The sequence below is a fragment of the Oncorhynchus mykiss genome, chromosome 18 (assembly GCF_013265735.2).
Source record: "Oncorhynchus mykiss isolate Arlee chromosome 18, USDA_OmykA_1.1, whole genome shotgun sequence".
Classification (NCBI taxonomy): Eukaryota; Metazoa; Chordata; class Actinopteri; order Salmoniformes; family Salmonidae; genus Oncorhynchus; species Oncorhynchus mykiss.
Window position 1 is genome coordinate 45,768,699 of NC_048582.1, and position 13,835 is coordinate 45,782,533.

General features: G+C 41.9%; 1 protein-coding gene across 2 annotated transcripts; it reads left to right on the forward strand.

Moving 5' to 3' along the window:
• The first annotated feature begins 381 nt into the window (after positions 1-381).
• On the forward strand, positions 382-5,299 carry LOC110496368 (nuclear transport factor 2). 2 transcript variants are annotated; one of them, XM_021572230.2, is made up of 5 exons: positions 382-529; positions 948-1,068; positions 1,822-1,893; positions 1,996-2,094; positions 5,051-5,299. In XM_021572230.2, the coding sequence occupies exons 2-5, from the start codon at positions 970-972 to the stop codon at positions 5,165-5,167; spliced, it is 387 nt and encodes a 128-aa protein (XP_021427905.1). In that variant the 5' UTR covers positions 382-529; positions 948-969; the 3' UTR covers positions 5,168-5,299. The 2 variants fall into 2 exon arrangements, with proteins under 2 accessions (XP_021427905.1, XP_036808829.1); XM_036952934.1 differs by lacking the exon at positions 382-529 and adding an exon at positions 549-830.
• Positions 5,300-13,835: the final 8,536 nt, after the last annotated feature.

The window sequence follows — 13,835 nt, forward strand, 5'->3', positions numbered from 1 at the left end:
AGGGAGGTAAAGGCAAAAAGGCCATGGTGGCAAAGTAAATACAATATAGCAAGTAAAACACTGGAATGGTAGATTTGCAATGGGAGAATGTGCAAAGTAGAAATAAAAATAAAATATTTAAACAAATAATAATATAAAAGTATACATTGTCATATCCATTAACTCACAGTTGTCCATGTAGGAATTTGTTCTTAACTGATTTGCCTGGTTAAATAAAAAATATTCTCAATGTTATACAAAAGTATTAATTGTCATTAAACGTAACATTTAATGTACATTTCATTATCAATGGGCTGAAAATAATTGAGCTACCAAGGTTGGTTGCACTTTGGTATTTCTCCCAAATCATTTTGATGGAAACGCCCATTTGGGTGCCATTCCCGCTCGTAGGTACCCGTCAATCAAGCCGAAGAGCGCATCTATTGGTTGTTTGGCCCCAGTATATGACAACACAAGTTTTTTTCTCCGGATGAAGCGGGAGAGACCTGTTGTGCATCCACACTGGATTACTAGCAAGTTGCATATTAAGGTAAGTTCCATATGAAGTTTTACACAACTATTCAACAATAAAACATGTAGTTTATAGGGGAAATTATTCTTTGCAACACAAAGTAAAAGTTTAGTTGTCTTTTTCTGAGTGGAATAATGTACTGACATTAAACTAGTTAGCGAGCTAGCTTGCTACTGTATATAACTAGTTCGCTATGTAACGCAGTATTCATTCCGTTAACTGACGTTAGCTAGTGTTTCCAGTTTTGAGATCTAGCTAGCTAGTTAGCCATTCTCGTGCTCATGTTCTCTTGATAAGTGGATAAATACATGATGACACTGTAAAGTTTTATCTTTTCCATTCATTATAATTCAGAATGATTCTGCAACACGTGGAATGTGCTCATCAGAGATGCGCTGTTGGCTACGTCATATTCAAGTCGCATTTTCCTCTCCAGATTCCTACCTGCACTTTGAATCATGGCAAGCAAACCGGTTTGGGAGCAGATAGGTGCAGGCTTTGTGCAACATTATTACCAACAATTTGATTCTGATAGAACCAAACTCGCCGATCTCTATGTGAGTATTTACATTTCAACACAGTTAGAGATGTGTAATGGTGTTTCATGGACCAACCTTGTCATCTGGAAACCTGGGGTGACTCTCCGCTCTTAATTCCTTGCCTACTTCACTTGGACTCTCTCCTTCAAATAACCCTACAGTTTTCAGCTTTGCTCATGTGAACCACAATCCCAACGCTGTGTTTTAACGTTTAGAAACGTCAATCATTGCTTACAATATGGCTTCTGAAACATATGGCCCTTTCATCATCGAGAAAAAAAGCATTAAAATATACTTACTGTTGCAATTTTTCAAGATCCATACAGCTATGGGTACTGCAAGCGATGCGTGTTAATGTTCAGATTGAGTGTCAGGACTCTTAACTCCCCTGTACAGAAGATGTGTAATGGATTGGAATTGAGTCATGTCGAGTCATGTTCAAGGGCTATCCTCCGAAGTGCTTTGAGAAAGTGGCATGGATGAGAGGATATAAGGAATCGAGGAAAACTTTTGAGATGGACCCATGGGGTGTATTCATTGGTCAGATTCCGTTGCAAAACATTTGGGTTGGTAACCGTTTACTCCAAGCGGAAAACATTTTACAACGAAAACAAGAATTTCTATTGGTCTAATTCAGGTAGGTCCCTCCCATTCCGCAAAGCGTCTTGCAACGGAATCTAACTAATGAATACACAGCTGCTCATGTTGTTCAGTGTGTAACTGATGTGAGAGCTCGCTGTCTTAATAAATTATTGATGTTTGTGTGTCCAGACTGATGCGTCATGTTTAACATGGGAAGGAGTTGGTTTCCAGGGGCATAAAGCCATTATGGAGAAGATCACTGTAAGTGACATCTTCATTTAAACTTCAAAGTAATTATAATGTATAGCCTAATTATTTTAACATGGTACAGACATAAAATACCTCTTCTCTCCCTTACTGCAGAGCTTACCGTTCCAGTCAATTCAGCACAGCATCACCGCACAGGACCACCAGCCCACGCCAGACAGCTGTGTAATGAGCATGGTGATGGGACAGCTCAAGGTAGGTCATTTCAAATGTAGTGGACACACGTTGAGTGACTTGCTGGTGTAACAGGGAGATCGTACCAGAAACTCACCCACAGCTTGAGGTGGCGCCAGTGATTTGCATCCTTTTCAGTGGCACAACTGGTGTATATATTGTCAAGTTGACAGTCATGTGTGTTAACTGTTTGTAGCAGAGGATTGTAGTCAAGCCAAGTCAGAGGCGAGTTGAGAGAATAAGCTAACACAGTGACGCGGGTTACAGTGGTGCCGTGACCTGGATCCACAGTTAAGCTTAGATCAAAGGCTGGGGTCAATGTAGTGCAAGTTTAGAGGGGCGAGAGTAACTGAGTGACATCGAACCAGAAACTCACCAACTGCTTGAAATGACCCTACTTTAAGCCCAGTCAAAGACAAGTTGAGGAAAGGAAAGAAGCTGCTAAGCTAGCATAGTGACACTGGTGAACCTGGGTACAAAAAATGCCACAAAATAAAGATGGATATCTGCACACTTGGGCTGAAACGTTGCACAATAAATTGCAGGAACATTCATCGGTGTCTTTGTTTCACCGCTGAACATGGAAGGAGCTGCTCCTGTTTTCATTTTAATACCACTTAAAGACACTTGAGCTTAACTGTAATCAATTTTAGAATCAAATCGATGGTTCTTATTGTGGTTAATTTCTACTGTATGTAATGATTAGGGTTGCACATTTTGGGGAATATTCAGAGGGAAACTTTCCATGGGAATTAACGGAAATATATATGCAAATTAATATCTTTTTAAATGTAATGTTTTTTTGCATTGGATATTTACCATGTCATATGGAGACATATTTTTACCTTGAGTAGACATAATTGCAAATGATTAAATCCTTCCAATAGAAATAAACAATTTAGTTACGAATTTAACTTTAATTAAATGAGTTGACTCTTCACATGGGAGGATTTCACTGAACAACAAAATAAAAGGAATATTGAATGATCCTCAATGATCCATCGCATCTCCCAAAAACATTTTCAACATAAATCTGTGAAATGATAGTCCAGAAACTAAAGCTATGGTTGTCTTCCTCTCAAGCTTCCATGAGTTCTCCCTGGACCTCCTCAATGTCCACCTCTTGAACATCAGACTCTGAGACCTCATCTTCACTGTCAATTTCCAACCTTGTTGAGAATGGCTTGTTGTCAGGCTCAAAAAGCCTCAAATTTGCCTGGATGGCCACCAATTTTTCAACCCTTGTATTGTTCAGCCTGTTGCGTGCTTTGGTGTGTGTGTTCCCAAACAAGGACCAGTTGCGCTCTGAGGTGGTGGGATTTGGAGGATGATGGAGGCAACAGGGGAAAGAGCCTCAGATCCACAAAGACCCTTCCACCAGGTGGCTGATGAGATATGTTGGCACGAGTGCCATATTGCATCTCCATCCCAAAGCCCTTGCTTGGAAGTGTACTTCAGTGATCGGCAGCTTACCGATCACTGTACCTGTACATAGCCAAACTGTAAATAGCACACCCAACTACCTTATCCCCATATTGTTACTGATCTTTCTCACCCAGTATCTCTACTTGCCCATCATCTGCACATCAATAACTCCAATGTTAATGGTAAATTGTAATTATTTCACATCCATGGCCTATTTATTGCCTTACTCTTCTACATTTGCACACAGTGTACATGTCTTTTTCTATTGTGTTATTGACTGTGTTTATGTGTAACTGCTGTTTTTGTCGCACTGCTTTGCTTTATTTTGGTCAGTTCGCAGTTGTAAATGAGAACATGTTCTCAACTGGCCTACTTGGTTAAATAATGGTGAAATAAAAACTTTGCCAGACTGCCAAGAACCTTGCCCTCATCCAGGCCACGGTGGCGAGACACGGTAGTAATGACACCATAGACCTTGTTGATCGCTGCATCAGACAGGATGCTCTTGCCAGCATACCAACATGTACGCTGCGGTGTGTATTGGCTTTTTGATGTATTTCAGAACTGCAGATTCCTCTGCTTGGAGCAACAGTGAAGTGGGCAGGGCTGTATGGATTTCTTCTCCTACATACTGTTATAGGTTTTAGGAGTTTCAGGCTGCTTACCACTTCAGGCAGAAATCTTCACACTTTTTGATGCATTTCAGAACTGCAGATTCCTCTGCTTGGAGCAACAGTGAAGTGGGCAGGGCTGTACGGATTTCTTCTCTTACATCTGCAAGCAGAGTCTGAACATCAGACAGGATGGCATTGTCTCTCTCAATCCGTGCAATGGCTATTGCTGTAGGTTTCAGGAGTTTCAGGCTGCTTATCACTCTCTCCCAAAACACATCATCCAGGAGGATCCTCTTGATGGGGCTGTTTATATCGGCAGACTGTGATATGGCCAATTCTTGGAGACTCCTTCCCCTCCAGGAGACTGTCAAACGTGATGACAACACCACCCCAACGGGTGTTGCAGGGCAACTTCAATGTGTTGCTCTTATTCTTCACACTTTGCTTGGTGAGGTAGATTGATGCCATAACTTGATGACTACTATTTACTAGTTAACAAAAAATGTATGTCATAAAATATATTCATCCCACCCAGTACTGTAATAACTTACCAGAAAGCATGTAGTCTTTGGCTCAGACAGTGTAGTAGTGTGGACTCAATAGCATCTCATTAGTGTGCAAGATCTTGAGAATCAGCTGTACATGCGATGGACGAATGCACTGTGCATGCAGAGGGTTGCAGTTCCATTGTATTGCAGACAGTTTAACCAAAATATGCCACAAGACCTAGAATTGCCTTACATGTATAATACAATAAAGGTTCACCTTTATAAGCTAACTTTTTGGTGAATTTAAGCAAAATTCCCGGTCTTAACGTCACATGGAAAATTTCCTGAACATTTCCAGAAAGTTTCAGACCCTTTGCAACCCTAATAATGATAGATTAGTAAATTATATTGGTAGAGGATGATGCTCATCTGTTCTCTTTTCTTTAAAAGGCTGACACGGACCAGGTGATGGGTTTTCAACAAACGTTCCTGCTGAAGAACGTGGACAACAAATGGATCTGCACAAATGACATGTTCAGATTGGCACTACATAACTTTGGAGCATAGGAGGAAATGGAAGGATCATGTACCTTCCACAGAGTTAGCTTTTTATATTACTTTTCAACTTTACGTGTGTGTGAGAGAATGATTGTCAGATTCTTGTCTTCAATAAACTCATTAACCAGTTATTCTGTATTAGGAGGAAATTGAGACAAATGTGTTCTGCACAGTTAACTGCATACTGTTACAGTGGTGGTGAATTGTGATGTCCAGACTAGAGGTCTACCGATTATGATTTTTCAAGGCCAATACCGATTAATCGGCCAATTTTTAAAATGTGTGTGTGTGTGTATATATATATACACACACACACACATTTTTGTAATAATGACAATTGCAACAATACTGAATGAACACTTATTTTAACTTAATATAATACATATGGGCTTTTGGATGGGTGTTCCTAAGGTGATTCCACAGGTTGGTGGTATTTTTTTTATTTAGCCATTGCTGACCCCATGCTTACATCTTTATCACAAATAAGACACCTTGCTTTCCCTGGTGCCAATTCCATGTAATAGTCCCACACTGGTGCTTTGCTTTTCTCTGCCATCTGTAAAGACAATGATACTGAAGAGTCTGCTTAGGAAATACTCATCTGTTTGAATAAAAATAGAGTTTAAGTTACCTGTGATGAATGTTGAAAACAAAAACTAATTTCTATATGCAGGAATTCCTATTTTTAATAATGGACATGGTAAGAATTGACTACCAAAGTGCGAGTCATAATTCCCATGACACCTAGCAAAATCTGAAAAGCGGTTCCTTCATTCATTCCATAGGATATTTTTAGATTCACTTAAAATAAGGTCTGTGTTTCGTGTAAGCTTACACCACCTTGCCAATTTTATAACTAGATATCCATAGGACAAGGTAACTGATCAATATTGGCTAAATATAAGCAAAGATCTTTTTTGTTTTTGTTTTGTAGATTTATGAAAATATGTTGACAAACGTTACCTTACCCTAGTGAGATTTACACGGGTATCAAAACCCCGAGGCGGTTTAAGCCTGCACGAAACACAGACATTATTTGAAGTAGATCAAGACATTCTCTATGGAAGACAGGAACGGTAAAATAACGAAGGAACTCCTTTCAAATGTAGCCGCAAGTTATTACATGAATTACAACGCGTCAACTATTTCTCTCTAAACCATATACCTTTGACTATTACGAGCCTGCTGCTGCCTACCACCCCTCAGTCAGACTGCTCTATCAAATATCAAATCATAGATTTAATAAACACACAGAAATACAAGCCTTAGGTCAAATCTGGAAACTATCACCTCGGGGTGGGATCCATGAGTCTAAATATTCCTGTCACATTGCACAACCTTCAATGTTGTGTCATAATTACGTACATTTCAGGCAAATTAGTTCGCAAAGAGCCAGGCGGCCCAAACTGTTGCATATACCCTGACTCTGCGTGCAATGAACACAAGAGAAATTACAATTTCACCTGGTTAATATTGCCTGCTAACCTGGATTTCTTTTAGCTAAATATGCAGGTTTAAAAATGTATACTTGTGTATTGATTTTAAGAAAGGCATTGATGTTTATGGTTAAGTACACATTGGAGCAACGACAGTCGTTGATTGATTGTTTTTTATAAGATAAGTTTAATGCTAGCTAGCAACTTACCTTGGCTTACTGCATTCACGTAACAGGCAGGCAGGCGTTGGACTAGTTAACTGTAAGGTTGCAAGATTGGTTCCCCTGAGCTGACAAGGTAAAAAAATAATCCTAGGCCGTCATTGAAATTAAGAATGTGTTCTTAACTGACTTGCCTAGTTAAATAAAGATTAAATAAAGGTGTAAAAAAAATGGCACCCAGAAATACCGATTTCCAATTGTTATAAAAACTTGACATCGGCCCTAATTAATCGGCCATTCCGATTAATTGGTCGACCTCTAGTCCAGACATGGTGCACAGGAATACAACATAATAAATTCATTCCCAAATACGTTTCTGGTACGATTTGCCTTATTCTGTTACTCAAACTATAGTATTAGTTCCCAATATTGGATAACATTTCATCCATACATGCCTTGTTATTAGGAAATGGCACCCTATAAAACCCTCAAACTCAACTTTGGACCGCGAAGCCAGTTCCACAGCATTTTTTCATTGTTCCTTTATAAATCAGGGACTGATTTAGACCTGGGACACCAGGCATGAGTAATTCAGGTAGAACAGAAAACCAGGATGCGCCGTGCCTTGTAGGGTAAGAGTCGAGTATCCCTTCTGTAGTAAAGTATAGGGTACCATTTCAAACGCAGTTTAACTAGGGAAGATCTCAATTGGCTACTCCTCGCGTCCTCTCATCTCCTCAAAACCAATTAGATGAGAAAGCCTGAGGTCCCTCCCCTCTGACCTCCAATGGGTTGAGTAGGAGACAAGTGGAGGATGTGAGGATTATGCAATTGATCTTCCCATAGTCTTCTGCAAAGGTATAAACTGCCTCCTACGTGCAGCCAGCTGCAGTGTACCGATCGCTGCAGCTGTACACAGCCCATCTGTAAATAGCCCAACCAACTACCTACCTACCTCATCCCCATATTTGTTTTTCTGCTCTTTTGCACACCAGTATTTCTACTTGCACATCCTCATCTGCACATACATCACTCCAGTGTAAATTGATAAATTGTAATTGTACCTCGCCACTATTGGCCTATTTATTGCCTTACCTCCTTACTTCATTCGCACACACTGTATACAGATTTTTCTATTGTGTTATTGACTATGATTGTTTATCCCATGTGTAACTCTGTTTGTTGCACTGCTTTGCTTTCTTGGACAGGTCGCAGTTGTAAATGAGAACTTGTTCTCAACTGGCCTACCTGGTTTTTTATTTTTTTATTTCACCTTTATTTAAGCAGGTAGGCAAGTTGAGAACAAGTTCTCATTTACAATTGCGACCTGGCCAAGATAAAGCAAAGCAGTTCGACACATACAACGACACAGAGTTACACATGGAGTAAAACAAACATACAGTCAATAATACAGTATAAACAAGTCTATATACGTTGTGAGCAAATGAGGTGAGATAAGGGAGGTAAAGGCAAAAAAAGCCATGGTGGCAAAGTAAATACAATATAGCAAGTAAAACACTGGAATGTTAGATTTGCAATGGAAGAATGTGCAAACTAGAAATAAAAATAATGGGGTGCAAAGGAGCAAAATAAATTATTAATTAAATACAGTAGGGAAAGAGGTAGTTGTTTGGGCTAAATTATAGGTGGGCTATGTACAGGTGCAGTAATCTGTGAGCTGCTCTGACAGTTGGTGCTTAAAGCTAGTGAGGGAGATAAGTGTTTCCAGTTTCAGAGATTTTTGTAGGTCGTTCCAGTCATTGGCAACAGAGAACTGGAAGGAAAGGCGGCCAAAGAAAGAATTGGTTTTGGGGGTGACTAGAGAGATATACCTGCTGGAGCGTGTGCTACAGGTGGGAGATGCTATGGTGACCAGCGAGCTGAGATAAGGGGGACTTTACCTAGCAGGGTCTTGTAGATGACATGGAGCCAGTGGGTTTGGCGACGAGTATGAAGCGAGGGCCAGCCAACGAGAGTGTACAGGTCGCAATGGTGGGTAGTATATGGGGCTTTAGTGACAAAACGGATTGCACTGTGATAGACTGCATCCAATTTGTTGAGTAGGGTACTTCTCGACTGATGTCTTCATATGTTGCTTCAATGTATCCACATAATTTTCCCTCCTCGTGATGCCATCTATTTTGTGAAGTGCACCAGTCTCTCAAATCAAATCAAATCAAATGTATTTATATAGCCCTTCGTACATCAGCTGATATCTCAAAGTGCTGTACAGAAACCCAGCCTAAAGCCCCAAACAGCAAGCAATGCAGGTGTAGAAGCACGGTGGCTAGGAAAAACTCCCTAGAAAGGCCAAAACCCAGGAAGAAACCTAGAGAGGAACCAGGCTATGTGGGGTGGCCAGTCCTCTTCTGGCTGTGCCGGGTGGAGATTATAACAGAACATGGCCAAGATGTTCAAAAGTTCATAAATGACCAGCATGGTCGAATAATAATAAGGCAGAACAGTTGAAACTGGAGCAGCAGCACGGTCAGGTGGACTGGGGACAGCAAGGAGTCATCATGTCAGGTAGTCCTGGGGCATGGTCCTAGGGCTCAGGTCAGTTGAAACTGGAGCAGCAGCACGGCCAGGTGGACTGGGGACAGCAAGGAGTCATCATGTCAGGTAGTCCTGGGGCATGGTCCTAGGGCTCAGGTCCTCCGAGAGAGAGAGAGAAAGAAGGAGAGAGTTAGAGAACGCACACTTAGATTCACACAGGACACCGAATAGGACAGGAGAAGTACTCCAGATATAACAAACTGACCCTAGCCCCCCGACACATAAACTACTGCAGCATAGATACTGGAGGCTGAGACAGGAGGGGTCAGGAGACACTGTGGCCCCATCCGAGGACACCCCCGGACAGGGCCAAACAGGAAGGATATAACCCCACCCACTTTGCCAAAGCACAGCCCCCACACCACTAGAGGGATATCTTCAACCACCAACTTACCATCCTGAGACAAGGCTGAGTATAGCCCACAAAGACCTCCGCCACGGCACAACCCAAGGGGGGGGGGGGGTCAGACAGGATGACCACATCAGTGAATCAACCCACTCAGGTGACGCACCCCCTCCAGGGACGGCATGAGAGAGCCCCAGTAAGCCAGTGACTCAGCCCCTGTAATAGGGTTAGAGGCAGAGAATCACAGTGGAAAGAGGGGAACCGGCCAGACAGAGACAGCAAGGGCGGTTCGTTGCTCCAGAGCCATTCCGTTCACCTTCCGACTCCTGGGCCAAACTACACTCAATCATATGACCCACTGAAGAGATGAGTCTTCAGTAAAGACTTAAAGGTTGAGACCGAGTTTACGTCTCTGACATGGGTAGGCAGACCGTTCCATAAAAATGGAGCTCTATAGGAGAAAGCCCTGCCTCCAGCTGTTTGCTTAGAAATTCTAGAGACAATTAGGAGGCCTGCGTCTTGTGACCGTAGCGTACGTGTAGGTATGTACGGCAAGACCAAATCAGAGAGATAGGTAGGAGCAAGCCCATGTAATAATGCTTTGTAGGTTAGCAGTAAAACCTTGAAATCAGCACTTGCTTTGACAGGAAGCCAGTGTAGAGAGGCTAGCACTGGAGTAATATGATCAAATGTTTTGGTTCTAGTCAGGATTCTAGCAGCCGTATTTAGCACTAACTGAAGTTTATTTAGTGCTTTATCCGGGTAGCCGGAAAGTAGAGCATTGCAGTAGTCTAACCTAGAAGTGACAAAAGCATGGATAAATTTTTCTGCATAATTTTTGGACAGAAAGTTTCTGATTTTTGCAATGTTACGTAGATGGAAAAAAGCTGTCCTTGAAATGGTCTTGATATGTTCTTCAAAAGAGAGATCAGGGTCCAGAGTAACGCCGAGGTCCTTCACAGTTTTATTTGAGACGACTGTACAACCATTAAGATTAATTTTCAGATTCAACAGAAGATCTCTTTGTTTCTTGGGACCTAGAACAAGCATCTCTGTTTTGTCCGAGTTTAAAAGTAGAAAGTTTGCAGCCATCCACTTCCTTATGTCTGAAACAGATGCTTCTAGCAAGGGCAATTTTGGGGCTTCACCATGTTTCATTGAAATGTACAGCTGTGTGTCATCCGCATAGCAGTGAAAGTTAACATTATGTTTTCGAATAACATCCCCAAGAGGTAAAATATATAGTGAAAACAATAGTGGTCCTAAAACGGAACCTTGAGGAACACCGACATTTACAGTTGATTTGTCAGAGGACAAACCATTCACAGAGACAAACTGATATCTTTCCGACAGATAAGATCTAAACCAGGCCAGAACTTGTCCGTGTAGACCAATTTGGGTTTCCAATCTCTCCAAAAGAATGTGGTGATCGATGGTATCAAAAGCAGCACTAAGGTCTAGGAGCACGAGGACAGATGCAGAGCCTCGGTCCGATGCCATTAAAATGTAATTTACCACCTTCACAAGTGCCGTCTCAGTGCTATGATGGGGTCTAAAACCAGACTGAAGCATTTCATATACATTGTTTGTCTTCAGGAAGGCAGTGAGTTGTTGCGCAACAGCCTTTTCTAAAATTTTTGAGAGGAATGGAAGATTCGATATAGGCCGATTGTTTTTTATATTTTCTGATTCAAGGCTTTATTACTGCCACTTTTAGTGAGTTTGGTACACATCCGGTGGATAGAGAGCCGTTTATTATGTTCAACATAGGAGGGCCAAGCACAGGAAGCAGCTCTTTCAGTAGTTTAGTTGGAATAGGGTCCAGTATGCAGCTTGAAGGTTTAGAGGCCATGATTATTTTCATCATTGTGTCAAGAGATATAGTACTAAAACACTTGAGCGTCTCTCTTGATCCTAGGTCCTGGCAGAGTTGTGCAGACTCAGGACAACTGAGCTTTGAAGGAATACGCAGATTTAAGGAGGAGTCCGTAATTTGCTTTCTAATAATCATAATCTTTTCCTCAAAGAAGTTCATGAATTTATCACTGCTAAAGTGAAAGTCATCCTCTCTTGAGGAATGCTGCTTTTTAGTTAGCTTTGCGACAGTATCAAAAAGGAAGTTCGGATTGTTCTTATTTTCCTCAATTAAGTTAGAAAAATAGGATGATCGAGCAGCAGTAAGGGCTCTTCGGTACTGCACAGTACTGTCTTTCCAAGCTAGTCGGAAGACTTCCAGTTTTGTGTGGCGCCATTTCTGTTCCAATTTTCTGGAAGCTTGCTTCAGAGCTCGGGTATTTTCTGTGTACCAGGGAGCTAGTTTCTTATGAGAAATGTTTTTAGTATTTAGGGGTGAAACTGCATCTAGGGTATTGCGCAAGGTTAAATTGAGTTCCTCAGTTAGGTGGTTAACTGATTTTTGTCCTCTGGCGTCCTTGGGTAGACAGAGGGAATCTGGAAGGACATCAAGGAATCTTTGTGTTGTCTGTGAATTTATAGCCCGACTTTTGATGATCCTTGGTTGGGGTCTGAGCAGATTATTTTTTGCGATTGCAAACGCAATAAAATGGTGGTCCGATAGTCCAGGATTATGAGGAAAAACATTAAGATCCACAACATTTATTCCATGGGACAAAACTAGGTCCAGCGTATGACTGTGACAGTGAGTGGGTCCAGAGACATGTTGGACAAAACCCACTGAGTCGATGATGGCTCCGAAAGCCTTTTGGAGTGGGTCTGTGGACTTTTCCATGTGAATATTAAAGTCACCAAAGATTAGAATATTATCTGCTATGACTACAAGGTCTGATAGGAATTCAGGGAACTCAGTGAGGAACGCTGTATATGGCCCAGGAGGCCTGTAAACAGTAGCTATAAAACAGTGATTGAGTAGGCTGCATAGATTTCATGACTAGAAGCTCAAAAGACGAAAACGTCATTTTTTTTTTTTGTAAATTGAAATTTGCTATCGTAAATGTTAGCAACACCTCCGCCTTTGCGGGATGCACGGGGGATATGGTCACTAGTGTAGCCAGGAGGTGAGGCCTCATTTAACACAGTAAATTCATCAGGCTTAAGCCATGTTTCAGTCAGGCCAATCACATCAAGATTATGATCAGTGATTAGTTCATTGACTATAATTGCCTTTGAAGTAAGGGATCTAACATTAAGTAGCCCTATTTGGAGATGTGAGGTATCATGATCTCTTTCAATAATGACAGGAATGGAGGTGGTCTTCATCCTAGTGAGATTGCTAAGGCGAACACCGCCATGTTTAGTTTTGCCCAACCTAGGTCGAGGCACAGACACGGTCTCAATGGTGATAGCTGAGCTGACTACACTGACTGTGAGAGCACCCCTCCAGCTAGGATGGAGTCCGTCACTCCTCAGCAGGTCAGGCTTGGTCCTGTTTGTGGGTGAGTCCCAGAAAGAGGGCCAATTATCTACAAATTCTATCTTTTGGGAGGGGCAGAAAACAGTTTTCAACCAGCGATTGAGTTGTGAGACTCTGCTGTAGAGCTCATCACTCCCCCTAACTGGGAGGGGGCCAGAGACAATTACTCGATGCCGACACATCTTTCTAGCTGATTTACACGCAGAAGCTATGTTGCGCTTGGTGATCTCTGACTGTTTCATCCTAACATCGTTGGTGTCGACGTGGATAACAATATCTCTATACTCTCTACACTCGCCAGTTTTAGCTTTAGCCAGCACCATCTTCAGATTAGCCTTAACGTCGGTAGCCCTGCTCCCCGGTAAACAGTGTATGATCGCTGGATGATTCGTTTTAAGTCTAATACTGCGGGTAATGGAGTCGCCAATGACTAGAGTTTTCAATTTGTCAGAGCTAATGGTGGGAAGCTTCGGCGTCTCAGACCCCGTAACGGGAGGAGTAGAGACCAGAGAAGACTCGGCCTCTGACTCCGACCCGCTGGGGTTTCATCCTTTCCTACACTGAAATTACCCTTGCCTAGCGATTGCGTCTGAAGCTGGGCTTGTAGCACAGCTATCCTCGCCATAAGGCGAGTACAGCGACTGCAATTAGAAGGCATCATGTTAATGTTACTACTTAGCTTCGGCTGTTGGAGGTCCTGACGAATCGTGTCCAGATAAAGCGTCCGGAGTGAAAAAGTTGAGGAAAAAAAAACAAAATTATAAACGGTAATTAAAAAGTAAAAACC

Excerpts from the sequence above, each read along its gene's own strand:
- LOC110496368 (XM_021572230.2), top strand. The coding sequence starts at position 970 with ATGGCAAGCAAACCGGTTTGGGAGCAGATAGGTGCAGGCTTTGTGCAA. Across the intron at positions 1,069-1,821 it reads CCAAACTCGCCGATCTCTAT|ACTGATGCGTCATGTTTAAC; the intron begins GTGAGTATTTAC and ends TTGTGTGTCCAG. Across the intron at positions 2,095-5,050 it reads TGGTGATGGGACAGCTCAAG|GCTGACACGGACCAGGTGAT; the intron begins GTAGGTCATTTC and ends TTTCTTTAAAAG.